Source organism: Uloborus diversus, chromosome 7, assembly GCF_026930045.1.
Source record: "Uloborus diversus isolate 005 chromosome 7, Udiv.v.3.1, whole genome shotgun sequence".
Taxonomy (NCBI): domain Eukaryota; kingdom Metazoa; phylum Arthropoda; class Arachnida; order Araneae; family Uloboridae; genus Uloborus; species Uloborus diversus.
The window spans coordinates 7,887,480-7,908,560 of record NC_072737.1 but is presented as its reverse complement, the minus strand read 5'-3'; the positions used below and the strand labels follow the sequence as shown (position 1 = coordinate 7,908,560).

General features: G+C 36.9%; 1 protein-coding gene across 1 annotated transcript in view; it reads right to left on the bottom strand.

Moving 5' to 3' along the window:
• LOC129226215 (limulus clotting factor C-like) overlaps nucleotides 1-20,761 on the bottom strand; it is a 55,290-nt gene extending 34,529 nt beyond the window's left edge. Inside the window, exons 1-6 of the mRNA XM_054860815.1 lie at nucleotides 20,644-20,761; nucleotides 20,026-20,148; nucleotides 16,007-16,126; nucleotides 12,740-12,976; nucleotides 9,359-9,601; nucleotides 1,381-1,599 (exon numbers count right to left, since the gene is read on the bottom strand). Of these exons, the coding sequence (XP_054716790.1) occupies nucleotides 1,381-1,599; nucleotides 9,359-9,601; nucleotides 12,740-12,976; nucleotides 16,007-16,126; nucleotides 20,026-20,148; nucleotides 20,644-20,761 (1,060 nt within the window). The remainder of the gene's footprint in view (nucleotides 1-1,380; nucleotides 1,600-9,358; nucleotides 9,602-12,739; nucleotides 12,977-16,006; nucleotides 16,127-20,025; nucleotides 20,149-20,643) is intronic.
• Nucleotides 20,762-21,081: the final 320 nt, after the last annotated feature.

Here is a 21,081-nt window from a genome sequence, read left to right as displayed (position 1 = left end):
TGACAGAGAAAGTAACTTTAGAAAGAGTCAATAAAAAAGTTGCGATGCGCTAGTTAACAAACAAATGAAAAAGAATTAACTGTCCACTTAAGGGGGGAACCAGTTTAGACAGGTCAAAAAATCCATTTTTTTTTTAATGTCATAAAATGTTAGTAGAATTATTCAAGAATACGTTGCCAAAATTTCAATTCAAAATTCCGTTCAGTTCCAATGCTATGAGCCCTTAAAAAACTGAAGATTGGAAATGCTCACAGCAGTTTTTTTCAATAGCTTTTTTCTCGAAACGACTTTTTTTTCAACTGGTGTGCATTCTAGAGCAAAATATTATTAGCCAATCGTTCTGAAATTTTGTGTGAATATTCTTTATTCAATTACACTCGATTTGAACCTAATTCTGGGATGATATTATTATTACAAATATTTTTTTAATGTGGGAAAAAGGTGAACAAAAATGGTAGAAAAACGTGAACTTTGTGATCAAACACCTGAAAAGCATGAAATGTTTTTTTGAGCAATCACGATTGCTTATTGTTCTCACTTGACCAGCTTTGATGTTTGGTTCCTTTTTCAACTTGGACAAGGGGCCTCAGCAGCACCACCGCCCACCGGCCTCTGCAGGCGCACCGTCCCCCGGAATCTGCTTCTCCTGAGCGGTAACGTCCATGTCCTTCACACATGCACGCTCACACACATACACACTTACACAAACACGCCTTTAAACACATACACACTCACACAAACGCCATTATACACACGCCTACGTGCATACACACACGTCTACGCACACATACAAGCCTACACAACACGCACATGCGCCTACACTCACACGCACCTACACGCACGCGCGCCTACACACACACACGCACGCACAACTGCACACACGTAACCGCCCAGGAGGAGGGGCAGGCTTGGGGGGGGGGACAGGAGCCGTTTCTTAGAAACAATAACTCCAATTAGTAGCGTCCTGTCGCAACTCGTGATTGCGAAACACATAATTTGAATCCAAAATTTCAGAATTCAAATTAATTAAACTATTGCTTTTTTTTTAAACCAGAATTGGTCATATTCTGAGGAAACATTTCGTTTACGATGAAAAAATTGTAATGATTACAGATACAAATTTTTACTTCAGGAATGCACACCAGCAACAAACTCTGATGGCGACCATCCATGAACATCAGCTTCTAACTCATCTATTTCTGGCAGAAATGGATTGAAAAAATTATAAAGTGTACTTCAAAATATGAATAAAATATCCTTCAATTTTTAACAAAATCTGATTATTCCTTCTCTGTTAAAAAAAAATCAAACACTAAAATTTCTGCCTCCTAAACTGGTTTGCCCCCTTAATGTTTGACCAATGAATGTACTGATTCTTACGTGGATCATTGGGCTCAGGGGTTATCAAAGCGCAGATTGGTTTCTGGCTGGACCATCTTCCTGAAGACAGGCAAGTGACGTAAACGGGCCCCTTCCGAACGTAACCGGGCTTACAAGTGTAAATGACGATGTGTCCGGGGTGATAAACCGGATTCGGTCCGGCAGGACCATTGACGTTCCGGTCTGCGTTCTGCACATCGCCTGGGTTAGGACAAATCACTGAAAGCAAAAAACATTACTTAGAAGAAATTGTTGAGGAGAAAGTGCTAAAGAAACCATTAACTAGTGTGAAAATGTATAAATCTGTTTTTTAGGGTGGTTCAGAAAAACTTTTTTTGAGCTTGAAACCAGGTCATCTCCTATTTTTTTTAAATTTACTAATAGTATTATGCTGTAAAAGTTCTAGCTTCTTACTCAAGTTTTAAGACGGTGCTTAATGACCCCTCCATTTAGCATTAGCCGTAGCATAGAAAATGTCACAAATTTGGAAACATTTAATTTCCCCAGATGTTTTTTTGCAAATAATTATTTTATTGCAATGTATATGCATATTATTAGTGTATATTATAATATGCAGCATCGTTTTTTTAGTTCAATGTATTTTTTTAACCTACCTCCCAATACTTATGAAGTTTGGGGGAGGGGTTGAGCACCCTCTTTCAGTTGAAATAGGAAGTTAAAATTCCTCCGGTATATTGCTATCCGCAAGTCTAAAAACATAGAGAGGTAGCCTGTTGTCAAGCAGAAACTTTTTTTTTTTTTTTTGCATGTATTTTCGAACCACCCTAATGTCACTTTTACATAAAGCAGAGAACATTTTGAGGAGAATATGTCAAAAATCATCAGTATCAAAATAAACCACTGTGAAAATATCTGAAATTTTCACTTAAAAATGAAGCAGGCAGGAGGAAGTGGAAAAAGAAACCACGACTGCCGTGTAAGAACCAAAGTCGTATCTGCACTTTTTATATAAATTGAGTTAGGTCACCAGGTGATTTTCTGTCACATATTTCATCAAAGTACAATGTTTTGCGGCCATTTGAGAACGAAAAAAAAAAATTTTTTTTTTTCTTAAATCTGGAAAAGTGGCAACTGAATCAAATACATGGAGGCGCAAAACTTAGAAAGCCATACCTCAGTTTGAGTTTGTCTGCAGATACCAAATTTGTGCCTAGTACTGTGTAGAGTTTTTACTTATATGCAGAGATTACTCAGTAGGAATGGCCAATTATATTTATCTAGCCGGGTACCCGGCGCTGCCCGGGTTTCAGCTGGGAAGCACTATAATAAACCGTTATAAAGAACAATCACAATTGAATAGCACAACAAAATCAAATTATTTTTTCAGATAAATACCTATCTTCAACTATAAGAACAAAAACAAACGTTGAAGAAATAAGGAAAAGAAAACGTAAAAGCAAAAATCTTACAAAATCATATTATGTACTTGAATATCGAGAAAAAAAAACGCATTCAAAAATCAGTTCGCTGACCACAACAGTCACACAATAGTGCAGCCGACCACGCGTCTGAGCAGTGCGGCATGGTTCTTCGCAGCTATCGACACTATCGGCCAGTGCCCTTTCGATGGTTCGATGTCAGTTCGACCTTACCCCGCCATCTATTAGGAATTCACAGAACTAAACCTGCCCCGTCATCTATTAGGAATTCATAGAACTAAATAATTAATTAATCATTTCATTTGCAATTACAAATATTTCGGCCAATCTGGGTTTTAAAAAAATAGCCTACAGCCTTTCTCAATAAAAGGACTATTCAACACAAAAATAGTTTTTCAATTCGAAACAGTAGTTCCTGGGATTAGCGTGTTCAAACAAACAAACTCTTCAGCTTTATATTATTAGTATAGATTATAAAAGACACAAGCACATTACAAACACATAAGACCAAACATTTTACTTGAACTAATTTAGTACGTTCTGAAGATATAATATTTTAACCGTGTTGCCAACCTAAGACAACTAAATATTAATAATTATTTCTTCACATACGGCAGACTAACTCTTAATGGGAAAATATTTTTAAAAAAATCACATTTAAATGAGAAGCAGCTGGGTGACACTTAAGCATTTGAATACAAGAAAAGCTTACTAAATACCAAAATAGGTCAGAAAAATGTTTTATCCATCTTCTATATATATAAAAATGAATGTTTGTCTGTATGTCATCCATGAACTCAAAAACTACCCGGCAGATTTGGCTGAAACTTTCACCGTTTGTTATTTTTGATACTGGGAATGTTTATAAACCAGTTCCAAAAAAATCCGATCGATAGTTCCTTTTTTATTCCGATTTAAGTCACAATCCATTGGATAAATACGAATAAAATGATCGGCTGCAGAAATTAATTCGCGTGAAAGATCTCATTGATAAGAAATTAGCTGTTGCCATTTTTCTTGAGTTTGAGCAAATAAATTCTTTCTTTATTGTTTTATGGCTTTTCATGCAACGGGGGGGGGGGGGATTTAAAACTTTTCCTATTTGATGTTTTTAGCGATTGATTGATCTTGCAAACTGCGTGAGTACAAAATTTGAGTATAGTCACGGCTTCACTTGATACCTGGACCGATTATTATGAAAATTGCTATATATATGTATTTTTCCACGGAGAAGGTGCATAATATGCTCATTGAAGCCACTCGCCACCAGGTGGCACTGCAGAGTAGCAACTTCTGCCCCGTTCAACCGATTGTCATGAAAATCAGTATAATAATGTATTTTTTTGTTGGCGTAGCAACGCGCGTCGGGTACAGCTAGTAGTTGAATAAATTTAAAATAAGCAACTGAGCCTTTTTTCACATTTACGGGTGTATAAGGCTCTGCTAAGATAGATTAAACAACTAGAAATTCGCCCGTCAAGGTATGACGGGTGAAAGTTGCTTCTACATTTGAACGAAGCCATTGCCTGCTTGGTGATGTTTTGATCGTTGAAATTTTAACCCGAACGCCAATTGGATTAATCCTAAACTCCAGTAGATGGCGTTCGTCGTTGACCTTTTCGTTTCTTCATTCCCCTGAAATGACACAGTCTTACCAGTAAAACAGTTAAGTGACCGGATAGAGTTCAGCCTTGTGACGATTAAGCCTTTCCCTGCATGTTAAACATTATCAAAACTCATTATCAAATTATCATGCCGTGGCGCGAGTTTCATTGTTGAAACACGAGGGTTACTCGATCATCGGTTATTATTTATATGATGATAAGTTTTGCTTGTATTATCCGGTTTTACGTTTATCCGGACTGCCTTTGGTCACAGTTTGTCCAGCTAAACGAGGTTGTACTGAATACTAAAAAATATTAAGTGGTGCAAAGTTAATCGACATGAGGAAATAAAGAAATACTCTTTTTCAGAAAAGTAAAAGAGAAAGTAAAACTTTAATTCCCTCAAAATCGCAGAGAACTGCATGCGCACGTGTTTCGGGGTTACAAGGAGCCATGTGTATGCTGTTCGTTGCTACTTAGTGTGAATTAACGTTGTCGTATTTCTTTTTCCTTAAACAACATGGTTTTAAGTTCCCTAAATGAGTGTACTTACTTTTGTTTTTATTTCTGTAAAATTAATAAATAAAAGCTCATGTGGTTTAATGGTAACTAACTTAAATCTCAGTTCTAACCATTAGGCGTTACATAGTTTTGATATCTCGAGCACGCACCATAGTTTTGATATCTCAAGTTACTGTCCAACCACGGATTGTATGGAATGTTCAAACGTCCAGATGAGACGAATCTATCTGAATGAGGGGGAAAAGTAAAAATTTGATGCGTGTATTTTTCTCATTTGAGTGAGACTCTGCTTCTGCAAAAGCTGACATCGCTAAAAAAAATAGATTTGTCCATTTCCGGCTGTAAAATGGACGTTTGTCTTTCCATACAATTCATGGTCAGACAGTAAACACAACAATAGTCGCCGTGAAGTATATTTTTAAAGCAGTTAGTTGACAATATTAATTACCTCTCTTGAAACTCAATGAGCTTATACTTTATTCGTCCCATTTTCAGAAAATGTCAGAATTTCAATTTGTTCAACTTTTAATCCATTTTTTTCCCATACCTCAAATTTGATTTAGCAGTGGCTACTCCAAAATCTGAAAATTTCAGTAGTGGTCATCCGACATTCTCCCATCCGAGAAATTTACATTACTCACTTTAAATTCAAATAACTGATGAATAAAATGGATTCAATATAATAGTTACATTAAGTACCAATATATCAATCACATTATTATTGTTCATTTCCTTTTTCAAAGTATATAAGTAACCTTGAAGTGGCTACTACTGAAGCAATGGCCACTACTGGTGTGTTTACCTTACTTATAATACAACGCGCTGATGTGTGCATCACATGATTTCCTTTTACTCCAATTTTATGTCATTTACGCATTATTGGATATTTTAATGTGATTGAATTGTTTACTCTCTAAATGTCACCAACAATGGCCAAATTAAAACCAAATTTAAAAAAAAAAAATCGCCAAATTTGTCGCCTAGTTGGCGACAAATCTTGGCGACCAAAAAAAGGCGATATATCGCTAATTGTCCGACAAATTATAACACCATTTGAGTTTACATCGAAATTAACAATGACTTCCCCCCAAAAAGGGGCAAAAGACCCCCTTAGGAACATCCGAATGCAACCAAAAGAGAAGGTGCACAACTAGGTCCCACTAGGAGTCTACGTACGATACTTCAACTTTCTAGGACATTCCGTTTTTGAGTTATGCGAGATACATACGCACATACGCACATACATACGTACATACAGACGTCACGAGAAAATTCGTTGCAAGTAACTCGGGGGTCGTCAAAATTGATATTTCGGGTGTCTGTAGGTTCCTAGGCATATATCCACGTGTGGTCGGGTCGAAAAAAAAACTCAACATTCAATCGGGGGTGAGCAAAATGGAAATTAAGGCCGATTTTTGAGTGAAATTTTTTTCGCGAATACTATACTTCCTTTTTTGTAAAAGGAAGTAATAAAAAACGAGCTGATGTGTGCATCACATGACTTCCTTTTACTCCAATTTACAGATAATAGTACCTCGGAGTGAGCAAAGAAACACTTTAAATACTTTCATTCCAAGTCTGTTACGAACCGAAGCAAACAAAACGTTTGATACAGTTAAATTTTCCCAATATTGGCAGTATAATGTGATTCAATGGTTAACTTTCTAAATATGGACAAGTTGAAACCAGATTAAAAATTTAAAAAAAAAGCCAAATTCGTCGCCAAGTTGGCGACAAAACTTGGCGACAAAAGCTTGACGATATATTGCCAAGTGTTTGCCAAATTATAGCACCGCTTGAGTTTACATCGAAATTAACAATGATTTTACCTCAAAAAGGTGTAAAAGACCCCCTTTGGAACATCCGAATGCAACCATAAGAGAAGGTGCACAACTAGACCCCACTAGGAGTCTATGTGCCAAATTTCAACTTTTTAGGACATACCGTTCTTGAGTTATGCGAGATAAATACACACATACACACATACGGACGTCACGAGAAATCTCGTTGTAATTAACTCGGGGATCGTCAAAATGGATTCTTCAGGTGTCCATGCGTTCTTAGGCATGTATTCACGTGTGGTCGGGTTGAAAAAAAAAAAAAAATAATATTCATTCGGGGGCGAGAAAAATGGAAATTAAGGCCGATTTTTGAGTGAAAATTTTTTCGCGAATACAATACTTTCTTTTTTGTAAAAGGAAGTAAAAAACTGTACTTTTGAGAGTAGTACTGCTTTATACTATTAGTTTTTTCTCAATTATTCATTAAAATGTCGTAGTTTCAACTCGCAGTAAAAAAACAATTCCAATATCTGTGTTTCTCAAGTTTTCTATACATAAGTGATCTTAACGAATGATACAAAGGTCCGGCTATTAATTTCCAGGACTGACGTAACTGTAGGTGAACGAAAAGCCGGAAGATGGCGCTAATGATGGCATATTGAAGAGCGTTCTCTTGCGCATGTGCAGTGCAGTCGGCGTCATTCTAAAGTAAGTGGTTCTCGTGGAAAAGCGCATTACAAAGTAACTCTCAAATTCCTGTCGTCAAAGTGAAAAGGAGCAAAGAATTCAAACTAACTTTTGCTTCAAATTGGGCAAGACAACTGCAGAATCATACAAAATGTTGGAACAAGTTCACTTGAACTCTTGAATAGTTTAAACACTTTCGGGACGGGCGCAAAAGCGTCGATGATGATCCACACACAGGTCGGCCGCAGTTCGTATACGCACGCTGCAAGCAATTGAAAAAGTGCGCATTATGGTGACAACAGGAATTGAAGAGCTACGTTTTAATGCGCCTTTCCACGAGAACTACTTACTTCAGAATGGCGCCGATTGCACTGCACATGCGCAAGAAAACGCTCTTCAATATCCAATCATTTGCGCCATCTTCCGGCATTTCGTTCTCTTACAGTTACCTCAGTCCTGGATATTAATAGTCGGACCTTGTTGTTTTTACTTTACTGTCTTCGCAAATATTAAAGACAGAAGTTTTAACCAGGGACAGTGGATGGTAATGACCCTTTAATACTAATATTACGTTTCCGCATAAATAAGTATTGTTTAGCACTGGTAAATGGCTGTTAGTTTGTTCTTTAGAAGGTGACAAATCATAAATCAATAATATTTAAGAAGTGGAAAGAACTTTTCTAGAGAATGGGGGCTGTTTCCTTCAGTCAAAAGTACTACTTTTAGTCACTGAAATTGATAGAAAAGGCAAAAAAAAAAATAAAAATAAAAATATATATATATATATATATATTAGTATATATATATATAATATATATATATATATATATAATATATATATGTTTAATAATAATAATAATAATAACATGGAGTCAGAAAAAAAATTTTATTTTCCCAAGAATTATTTTTTTATTTAGTTTTTTTAAATTTTGGAAATGAAGCGTGGGTCTTTATGCCGTCACAAGTGATGTACTTTGGAGCGCTACTCCATTGCCACGCTAAATGTTTATGCTTTGCTGTCAACCACGTTGCCAGGTTATGATAGTTTTCGCTCTGCGCTAATGGCATCAGTGAGTGGTATTTCATCGGTTGTGATGTCATGTGCAGAAGCGTAAAAAAATGAATTTCAATCTACGCACCGATTAAAATAATTTAAAAATATTAAACTTTGTCAAATTATTTAAAAAATGGTTAAGTCCTATGTTACCATAGCATACTCTTTCAGAAAAAAATAATTTTAAAACTTTGGAAACAACCCCATTGCCCATATATGAGGTAGAAAGACATTCAGTTCTAAGAGAGCTGCAATGTAAGGGGCCATTCATTAATTACGCATGGATGATTTTGGCAATTTTTGACACCCCCCTCTCCATGTAAGAAAAAGTAAGATTTTTCAACCCCCCCCCCATTCTACGTAGGATTCTATTTTGTTTCTCAAAGCAATAAAATAACGAGTCTTACATCACTGGAATCGTTATTAATTCACTTTTTCACTTTTTTTTTGGAAAAACTTTTTGTGCAAAGAAATATTTACTAAAAGAGACACTTGTGACTAAATTTTTTTTTCGAATTTTTTTTTTTTTTTTTTTTTTTTTTTGTGTATGATGCGCTTTTAATTAAAAATAAGACATGGCATACACAGTGCGATTCCTTTATTACATTTTACACTATTCATTCTTAGAAAATCAAATACAAAACAGCTCAGCCCAATATGTTTTTTACTTTCCAGAAGCAAATGAAACATGATTCCTGCTAAACCACCAGACTATTTTTAATATAAAATACCGACTTGCAAAAAACTACGTAAGAATAGGTCCCCCCCCCCCCCCCCCCCAAGTAAGGGCATGTAGAAATTTTTCCGAACCCCCCTTCCCCCTCGGGACCCTTACGTAGTTAATGAATGGCCCCTAAAACCTAATTTCCAGAGCTCAATCCGGAAAAGGATGGGGGAAAAAATATTACAGACATTTGTAGGAACACTTACCAGGAGCTTGGGTGATTTCTGTGGTGGGTGCTGCAGTTACCGTTTGGCGGGTGCACGTGGGCTTCTTGGTCCATGTTCCTGATATTTGGCACGTGACGGAATCGGGGCCCTGCATTGCAAAACCCTCGTTGCAGTAGAACCACACAGTCTCACCAGGTTTGTATTTTGCCGTGGATAATGTAGGCGCTCCTAGCATGTTCAGGCTGTAGCCATTCGTGGCTGATCCTGGATGCGTGCAATACACTGGAATAAAATACTTTTAGAGATTATCTGTCAGTCAGTATAAGTTTTCTCTTCTTGAAGAAGAATACATTACTGAAATTGCATTAGATACTACTTTTTTTTTTGTAAAGCGATTTTTTTTGCATAACACAGTGGTTTGCAACGTCTTGCACGAGGTAGCGAATCACGCTCGTTTCGTACTTGCAGCCTACAAACCTTTCATAATTGGATCTCCCCCCCCCCCGCCGTCCCAACTTTCAATCCTAAAGATGTCCGTTATTATCCTTATATCCCGTAAAAGTAAAGGAAAGAAAGGATCGTGATATTTGCTCATAAACGTCAACGAACGTTTAATTTTCAAATACTTCTGCACTCATACATAAAACTAGAAACGAGTCTAATTTCCCGCTATACCAATATCGCCTGCCTTGTCTAGTGGTCAGAGAAGTCTGACTGCGACAGGAATGTCCCGGGTTCGAATCCCGGCTCGGGCATGGACGTACTTTCTCTCTCCCGTCCTTGTCCTTCCTTTGTGTGAATGTGTTGTGATGTGAATGGTTGCCTACCCTATAAACGGGTCCTCTTATGGCATGTGTGTACTGTAGAAGTCGGACTTCACACCAAATTGCGGTACAGTTGGAAAAGTGAAGCAGCGCACCCCAAATTGCCAGCCTAGCTGGCACACGACAACAACAACCAATATCGACTTTCTGGTATCTAATCATTATTCTATAACTTAATTAAATCCGCAAATCAAAACACAGATGCCTTTTTAACATTTTAGCCGATTTCTAACAACTCATATTAAACTTATCTTAAGGAGGTTTTATTCTATTTGAGTTTAAAATTGGGACTTGAAAGCCCTAATTTGTGCATATTTAATTTTCACTGATATTTTTTTTTTAGAATGGCCTTTAAAGTTGTATCGGGTCATAAAGGGTTAGAGAAGCCTACCTCCACGTGGTACTCCCTGGGCAACACACTGCTGATGTTGAACTCGCGAACATCAGCAGTATGGCTAACAGGTTTCTCTTAAGTAATTATTCAATGAATGAATGGCGAAAATATAAAGCGTATAAAATTCCACATTTTTGCTAGTTCAATCTCTTAATCTTAATGTTAGATTGAAAAGGAAATGCTGCCTTAAAGTACAGTCGAACCTCCATATATCGAACTTCCACATATCGAAATTTTCTATATATCGAAATCCCAGCACATTTCTATGTTCATTATATAGAAAAATTGTTTCTATATATCGAAAACATCTCTACATATCGAAATTTTTTTGAGACATTCGTAGATCTTTTTTCCACATTAGACTGTTTGTCTCATGAAAAATAAAGGTTTAAGGAGAAAATTACGTTCACATTAAATGTTGCTACGGAACTCATAAGAAATCTGGGGTTGAAGGGTGTGTAGTTAAGTCGTTGTTCCATTCTGAAGTTCTTAAATTCCCTCAAGTTTATTTCAAATCTTAGCTTTAACCAGTAACACTGTAAAATCAGTTTCAAATTATCCCTTTTGTATGTTGATTATCATTTCTAGTCTTCTTACCTTCAGTAAAAATCATTCAAGTTTAGTAGGATTGATTCTTTACTTTTCTCCCGATCACATTGTTAAAACGAAAATCCCCTAATGTTGCGATCAAGTTGAATTGCCGAAGAATATGAAGATGTATGGTTTGCGTAAAAATGTAATTTCTGTTAATTTTTTAATCATTAACTTTCATTTAATCCGATGCTCGTATAAATTATAAATTGGATTTCATACACGAAAATTAGCTTTTATTTTAATGTTTTAGGATACTCTTATGATAAAATACGATCGTTTCCATATATCGAAATTTCTATATATCGAATTTTTTTCCGGCAATTTGCTACTTCGATATATGGCGGTCCGACTTATACATCAACACTTTATATCACAGTGCCGACAGCGGGCAACATACCGTTTCATCACCGATGAGATGAAGACATTAAAATTTTAAGAGTCGGAGTCAGTCATTTTTACTCTGAGTCCAAATTTCTGCAAAAGCTGCGGAGTCAGAGTCCGAGTCCGACTAATTTTGAGGTACAGCCCTAAAATTCCAGGAGTCGGAGTCAGAAGTTGGTCATTATTTTCCGACCGACTCCACAGCCGTTGTCAGCCGAGTTAAGCCTTAGTTAGATATTCAAAACACCCGTTTGAAGCTTTCTTCAACCAATCAGCGGTTCGGGTCAATCACGGAATCTTCTTCGATCGGCGCGGCGGTTTGAGTCTGATAGAGACTCAAATCAGCTGGTGAATACGACCGTATGACATCGTAACTAAATACAGTAGGCGCCGCTTAATGTGATCACTTTGGGACAAATATAATTTGATAACAATAACCGACTGATAACAATAACCGAAAAGAATCCAGGAGACACAATGATTTTTTTTCTAATTAAGGTGCATTTATTTTAGCCACCTCAAATTAAAATCACAGTGACTCAACTATAAACCCAACAATTATAAATTATTAAATTAACAGAATGGAAATATCTGAATTATAAAAAGTTAAAGCTAAATTATGCAATTTTTAATCACATAGTAATAGGTGAAGTAAAATATGACCGTTTTCCCTGACATTCGTAAACCAGTTTCAAAGCACATTCAGCTTTTCTATCTTTTCCAGCATGCTTTTGCTTGTTGTTTAAATTTTAATTTAACTTCGCTTTGTTTTCAATCTCGATACAATTCTTTAATAGTTTACAAAGCAATGGCAACAATGAAGATCCTACATCAATGCCATGTCCAGCGACTGAATTTTTTTAAGGTGCAAAAGAAAGTTTTCTTAGGGGGAGTCTGTAGTCACTGGGGACGAACTTTCTGTAGCTTCATTCCGAGAAAAATTTTGAACTGCTATTGAAAACCACAAAATGCTACACAGAAAGTTAGTCTCGTCAGGGTTTGCCTATGTATTTCTGTTAATTGAGGAACAATAACGGGTCAAAAAATTGAAAGTTAATGAAAAAGTGATAACAATAAACGAAGACGCTGATTACAATATCCGACTTTTTCAACGTGTGTTAACATACAAGTGTTCCGGGACTTCGTGATTCTGATAACATTAAGCGAATGATAACATTAACCGTGATCACATTAAGCGGCGACTACTGTATTGACTGGATGACTTACCAGGAGCAGGAGTAGTTGCGTTCGCTGCTGCAGCCGTTTGAGGGACGCATGTAGGTTTCTTGGTCCACCTCCCAGACGTTTGGCATGTGATAGAATCAACGCCCTGCATGGTAAAACCTCGAAGACAGTAAAACCATACAGTCTCTCCTGGTCTGTATGTTGCTCTAGGTGCAGCAGGATAGCGATTATCGTTTTGGATAATGGCATTGTCCAGTGGGCCAGGGTCTGTGCAGGCCACTGAAATAAAACACTTTTGAAGATATTTCAGGAACTTCAGTGTTTTTACATTGAAGGAATGCATACATTATTTATACTGTTTTGTTGTTTGAAAAGTTAACTATTTGCTGGAGCTTGCATAAAACGTACATAGCAAAGCATTTTATTTTTTTATTTTTTTTTTTGCACCAGGGGCGGATACTTGAGGGTCATAGGAGTCATGTTCCCCCCCCCCCCCCCCCTCTACTAAACGTGGACAATATTATCCAACCATCATTATTACATGCGATCATAAATTAATGATCGCTTACAAAATGGGTGGTTATAAAATATCTTCAAGAATATCATGCAAATATATTATTACAAATCGTGTTCAAATATTTTATGAATAAAATGTAAGTGTCTGTCATAATCTTTTTGATTTATTAGTTAGTTGTTTAAGTAAATATTTAAAATAATACTTCCATTGCTTCTGAAATTATTCAATAAAGTGCATGCCTATGTCCTACCAGATGTCATAGTCCTGGCCGATTTGGTGGTTTTTATTCTGTCCGAACAGTTTCAGACTTTTGGTACCCAAAGCTCCATATTTTCAGAGTCCCCCCCCCCCTCCCCGTAAAATGTTTGGCTGCATCTGCTCCTGTTGGAACAAAAGTCAATTTTACTGATCACAATAGAAAATAAGTTTAATTAAGTACGAGTATGTTTCTTTAAATAACAGAGCTTTTGTATAAAAATAAGTGCATTCTCTCTATTCCTTGCTTAGATCCTCAAGCCTCAACAGTCACAAACTTTTTACTTTTATTCTTTTGCTTCATTGATCTTTTTCAGTGGTGCAGCGAAGAGGGGGTTTTGGGGGTGAAAACGCTCCCCAGAGGCATTGATTTTAACATAAATGTAAATTATAATACAGTTAAATACTGTTTAAGGCTTTCACGGCCGGCGTCAATATGGTTAGATAACACTTCCGGGCTTATTGGCCGTGGTCTAATTGGAGTAGAAATTCCAGACGTTTCGACTTGCTTTGCTGCAGCCATCATCAGTGGTTTGAGCTTGGTGAGACTGCCAATAAGCCCGGAAATGTTATCTCCCCATATATAATACAGTTGTTTATGCATATGAAAGGGCTTCTGAAAGGGGACCCCCGTTCAGAACGTATTATTGATCAAAAAATCCCTTTCAGAAGGTATTTTTAATCAAAAAATCCCTCCCGAAGGTATTTTTGACCAAAAACCTCCTCCAGGAGATATTTCTGGCTGCACTAGTGATCCTTTTAGATTACTGCGTTCTACTGAACTGTTTTACAACTGTACTAAGCTTGAACCTGCCATTCCTGCTCTTGACTTGGAAAATTTCATCCAAAAAAATCAAGACTTATGCAGTAAGTTCCTGCTCAAAAGTCAGAGCAAAGGCAAAACTACTATCAAAATACCAACAGCCTGGTCAAATACTGCAGTTTTATCCTTCTTATGGACTGATCAGTCTGAAAAATAGTCATTAACCTAACTGGAGGCAGGTATCTTGTCATTGAAGCTGAGCTTACCTTCAAACTGTTCAATTAATTAATTTACCAAATCAGCAATAGTGCTTACCTATTCTAGAAAATCACCAGTCATAACATGAGGGGTGCAAATTTCTTGGCACTTTCAATTTCACTTCATTTGTAGGAACAAGAAACCCAACGAGTAGGGTAGGATAGTTCAAAAATACATGTAAAACAAAAGTTTCTCCTAGATAACAGGATACCCCTCAATATTTTTAGACTTGTGGATAGTAATGTACTTTAAGGATTTTAGCTTCCTATTTCAACTGAAAGAGGGTGCTCAACCCCCCTCCCCCAAACTTCATAAGTATAAGGAGGGGAGTTAAAAAAATACATTGAACTGAAAAAACAATGCTACATATTACAATATACTCTAGTAATATGCATATACATTGCAATAAAATTATTTATAAAAAATAAATTAAAGAAAGAATAATTTGACTTTTGACATCTTGAATTCAAATTATGTTTTTCGCAATCATGAGTGTGTGTATGCAGGCATGTGTGTTTGTGTTGGGGGTATGTGTGTTTGTGTGTAGGGGGTATGTGTATGTGTGTGCAGGCATGTGTGTTTGTGTCTGTGTGCTGGCATAAGTGTGTGGGTAGTTGTGTGTATGTGTGTGTGGGGGTATGTGTATGTGTGTGTAGGCATATGTGTTTGTGTCTGTGTGCAGTCATGAATGTGTGGGTAGTTGTGTTTATGTGTGTGTGTATGTTTTTGTGTGTGTGTGGGGGTATGTGTATGTGTGTGTAGGCATATGTGTTTGTGTCTGTGTGCAGTCATGAATGTGTGGGTAGTTGTGTTTATGTGTGTGTGTATGTTTTTGTGTGTGTGTATGTGTAGGTGTCTGTATGTATGCGTGTGTGTGTGTGTGTGTGTTCGTGTATGTGTAGTTGTGTATGTATGCGCGTGTGTGTTGGACGTGGATGCAACCTGGAGACGGCTTTCGCTAGAGGTGCAGCATCGTGAGGACCCGGTCGACGGTGGTGCTGCAGAGGGTGGCGGTGGGAAAATAAAATGATAGGAACGTCAAAAACAGTCAAATGAGAACAATAAGCAATCGTGATTGCTCAAAAAACAGCTGGGGAAATTAAATGTTTCTAAATTTGTGACATTTTCTATGCTACGGCTCATGTTAAATGGAGGGGTCATTGAGCACCCTCTCAAAATTTGAGTAAGAAGCTAAAACTTTTACAGCATAATATTATTAGTAAGTCTGAAAGAAATAGGGGTTGTCCTGGACTCTAGCTGAAAAAAAGTTTTTTTGAACCACCCTAGAGTAGGGCCCTATCGCAATTCGTGATTGCGAAAAACATTTGAATTCAAGACGTAATAATTCAATTATTTCTATTTATTTATTTATTTTATTTATTTATTTATTTATTTTTCGTCTAATCAGTGTCGGTTATTAACCCGATTTGATTGCCAAAATTTACATCAACGCGAGCAAAGCTGCTAGTAAAAGCTAGTATGAAAGTAAAAGGACCTTAGACTTTTTTAAACTCACCTTCCTCACATCTCGCGCCTGTCCTTCCTGCAGGACAGACGCACCGTCCGTAAGGATCGCATGTGCCGCCGTTTATGCATTCACATCGCGTAGATTGTGATCCTACGATAGTTGGAGCTCCTGAAAAAAGAGCTAATGTTACACAGTGTGGTTATAAAACAACGCGAGGTGCTTAGAGCCCTCTAGTATGCAAAGTACTGGACGAAACATTGCGAAATTTCATGGGCACACGTCGTAGAACTAAAATACAACAGTTCAAAAAATCACCACCAAGGGAAATCTTGGCTCTGCAAAAGTGTATTATTGTGAAGGATTAAATTTGAAAAGATGCTGCATACATCAAGTTTACCAAGAAAAAATTATTGTTATTTACGAATGTGGTTTGATATGATCGTCGTAGATTTTCATATGTAAAAAAAAAAAAAAAAAAAAAAAAAAAAAAAAATCTTTAAGTTACCATGAAGTAAATTGCGGTACGATTAACCGAGTAGAATGCAATAATCTTTATCTTTACTAATAATAAAGCTGAAAGCTCCCTCTTTCTGTCAGGATCTCTGTCAGTCCGGATCTCTGTCTGTCAGGATCTCTGTGACGCGCCTAGACCGTTCGGCCGATTTTCATGAAATTTGGCACAAAGTTAGTTAGTAGCATGGGGGTGTGCACCTAGAAGCGATGTTTCGAAAATTCGATGTGGTTCTTTTTCTATTCCAATTTTAAGAACAAAATTCTCATAAGATGGACGAGAAAATTACGAAATTATCATTACGTGGAACCGGAACATGGGCACAAGCCAATTAGCGAGAAAATTCACCATGCATTATTTGTAAATATACAGGCGAGCAAAAGACCTTTTAATTTTCTATTACGGGCAAAGCCGTGCGGGTACCACTAGTAATTTAAATAAACGCGATCATTGGTTTTGAACGAAGATCATATTCTGGCAGTTGGCATTGAATCCTTCAATATTCGCAGTAATACACTTTTGCAGCCCTAAAATTTCCCCTGGTGGCAATTTTTTGGAACTATTTCATTTTATTTCAGATATCGAAATCCCATGATTTACTATGAGCGTCCGTGAAATTTGGCAATGTTAAGTACTGGACTTCGCGTGATAGAGGGCTATAAACACCTTACGTTATTTTATAATCACCCTGTATATTAACAGCACAAAAAATAACACAAAATTACTATTTTTAACTACAACTTCAGCATTAATTTTCTCCGTTATTGGAGGCTCGTTTTCTTTGTATTGCTTTAGATTAATCTTCCTATTTTAGTCTCACCATATTTAAATTATACTTACTTTTATTTTCCGGCTTTTGAAATTCAATATAGCGGTTTTGCCGACCATCAGGCCACCCCCGAACATATATTGAATTGTCTGGGACTTTCAAGGTTGGATGTTTTGGCGGATCCAATGTTGGTGTTGGATTTTTTGAGAGTGACGAATTTCATAGACCTGGTTTAGCGCTGCTAAACACCGGAGATTTGCAACAACAACACTTCCTTTTACAAACTAGTATGTTGTGGCCATCACGAAACTTTCTTCTATATCTTTCTTGTGAATTCTGATCAATCCCTATGCTTGAAAAGAATGCAATATTCCCAGCAAAAAAAAAAAAAAAAAAAAAACTTGACGACCGTCCGAATTCCTGAATTCCCGCAAAAGCAAAGCAAAGAACGACTTGAAAGTTATTTTAAAAGCCTTGCTTGAATTAATTAGATGTTTTATTTGTTAACAAACATAAAATGGCAACAGTTATTAATTTTAAATCATTGCGATAACATTTCCGATTATCTCCCGAAAATTAAAATCACGTGAAATAAGCAGACGAGAATATTGTAATTTATCTTTCTTATTGTTGCATTTATAAAGCTATTTTTATTAACACAAAAAAAAAAATCAGACCCCCATGGAGCGATTGGCGCCAAAATTGAAACAACGCCTATTTACAAATAGATTCACATTTATTCCAAATTTCATCCAGAACGTAGCATTACTTCTTGAGAAATGGCACTCACAATGAAAAAAAAAGAACATTCGATTGCGCCACCCCCTTTTCAGTTTTTGACACCAAAATAAAATCAGCTCTTATACCCACTAAGGTCTACTTGCCGATAAATTTTTCTTTCATTCCGTTCATTATTTCTTGAGATACAGCAGTCACAATTGACGACAAAAAACGTTCCATAGCTCAACCCCCGTTTGAGTTATTGCCACCAAAATTGAATCAGCACCTGTTCCTGTTAATGGCAACATATGGTCCAAATTTTGTTTGATTCCGCCAGTTACTTCCTGAGGAATAGCAAGCACGCGTAATTCAAAAAACGCGTCCCATTGCTCCACCCCCCTTGGAGGAATTCGCGCCAAAAACCAATGGGCACAAGTTCACATAGGGGCACATATGTGTACCAAATTTCGTTCGATTTCGTGCGGTAGTTTTTGCTGTAGAGCGGCCACAAAAAACTGGTCACACACAGACGTGACACACACACATACACACCACCATACACACACACATACATACACACACACAGACAGACAGACATTTTCCAAAAATAGTCGAAATGGACTCAGCACACCTCAAAACGTTCGAATCCGTCAAAATTCGAAATTCGAAAATTTGCACGAATCCAATACTTTCTTCTATATATTAGATATAGAAGAAAGTAAAAAGGAAGTATTGTATTCGCGAAAAAAATTTCACTCAAAAATCGACCATAATTTCCATTTTGCTCACCCCCAAATGGATTATGAGGGATTTTTTTTCGACCCGAGCACACGTGGATATATGCCTAGGAACGTACAGACACCCGAAATACCCATTTTGACGATCCCCGAGTTAATTACAACGAGGTTTCTCGTGACGTCCGTATGTACGTATGTGTGTATGTGTGTGTGTATCTCGCATAACTCAAAAACCGTATGTCCTAGAAAGTTGAAATTTAGTACGTAAACTCCTAGTGAGATCTAGTTGTGCACCTTTCATTTTGGTTGCATTCGGATGTTCCTTAAGGGGTTTTTTTTACACTTTTTTGGGGGAAAAATCATTGTTAATTTCAATGCTAACACAAGTGGTGTTGTAATTTGTCAAACACTTGGCGATATATCGCCAAGCTTTCAGCCGCCAAGTTTTGTCGCCAACTTGGCGAAAAAATTGGCGATTTTTTTTTTTTTTTAAATTTTTAAATCTGGTTTTAATTTGGCAAATGTTGGTGATATTTAAAGAGTTAACCACTGAATCACATTAAAAGTGCCAATAATGGGGAAATAAATCTGTGCAGAGGGTTTTTTTTGCTTCGGTTCGCAAGAAACTAGAGGTGAAAATATTTAGTGTTTCCTTGCGTACTCCAAGGCGCTATTATCATTAAATTGGCGTAAAAGGAAGTCATGTGATGGACGCATCAGCTGGTTTTTCTCGGCGAGATTGGAGCTTCGGCGCTTTGGGAAAAACTTCGTTTGAGGTATTTTCTCACGGGCTTTCCTAACTCGAAAAAAAAGTACGAGCCCTTCACTCGGAAAGAGCAATTTAGGGCAAAAAATGCGTTTTTAAAAATTATCTCCGTTAATTAGAATCTACATATTTTTTTCTCGAGAACTAAAACTTGACAATAGCTACGGGGAAAAAAAGGAAGAGTAAATATAACCGGCTGACAAAAAAAAATGGCGTCCAAAGTTTTTTCGAAACGTATTAACATATAATACGTTTATAGTCATTTCCAGCCGAGGACTGCAGTTTCGTGCTTATTAGCACTCATCAGCCCGGCATAGGAAAGTGACTGAGCTGGAGATGGAAAACCTCTTAAGGAAGCCAAGAGTGCAAACAAACTAGTAGCTAATATAGAATTAGCTGACAAGAGGTTTTCCATCTCCAGCTCAGTCACTTTCCTATGCCGGGCTGATGAGTGCTAATAAGCACGAAACCGCAGGAAATGACTGAGCTGGCGGTGTATTTTTGCTTTAGCCCTGGCTAATGGGCGGTAATTTACTGAATATATAAAGATCGTTTTACACTCACCTTTCTCACAATGAATGCCTGTCCTTCCAGAAGGACAAACGCAACGTCCGTAAGGATCGCATGTGCCACCATTTCGACACTCACATTTTTTAGTATCTTCTTCACTGGTTGTAGTTGAACCATCTGGAAAGGAATTAATACTAGACTTACCTATGTAAAACTGAAATTTTAACCTGAGAATAAGTGAAATTTTGGATTGCTATCGATTTCGCCAAAAACTCTTAGTTTAAATTTGTTTTTATCCAAGTGGTAGAGTTCTGTTCCTTAATAGATACAAAATATTTTACAAATTTGGAGGTATTTGCGTCAGTCTTTTTATTTATAGAATCTGGTTATTTTAAATAAGATCAATTATCAAAAATGTTGAATACAAAGACTTCAAGTTGAACTTGTTTCTGTCACTAAAATGTAACACTTTTCAAAGTTAAAAAATATATATAAAAAAGAAGAATCGGGAGCAGGATCACCTCTATTATTTCTCCCTTGTTCCTCCACTTTTGCAGGTAATTCTTTAAGAGAAACAAACTTAAAACAGATACTTTGATAGGGAAAACGTTGTTGTTTTTAATTTTACTTTTCTGCACAAAGATACATATATTTATTTATTTATTCGTTTACCTTTCGCTCTTACGCAGTAGGGCAGATCGGGCACCCATTCTCTGCCCGGGTAGCAGAAGTATCCACCCTGAGTTCTTCCGTCGCAGAAAACAGTGCAATATGTTCCATCCATTTCCATGGTGCAATTATATGAACCACTGCCTTGACCAGTAAGCACCAATTCGCACTCGCCACTCGCTACCAAAAAAGAATTATTATTATATTAAAAATTTAAAAAAGAAAAAAACAGTCATTTGAATTTTGACGCCTTGAATTCAAGTTATGTTTTTCGCAAGCGCGAATTGCGATAGGACCCTACTCGTTGCGTTCCTTGTTTCTACAAAAGGAATGTAGACGACCAAGAAATTGGACGCATCATATTATGACTGGTGATTTTCTGGAATAAGTAATACGAGGTATATCCATTAAAAAAAAGAAATGATTTGGATGCAGCAATTA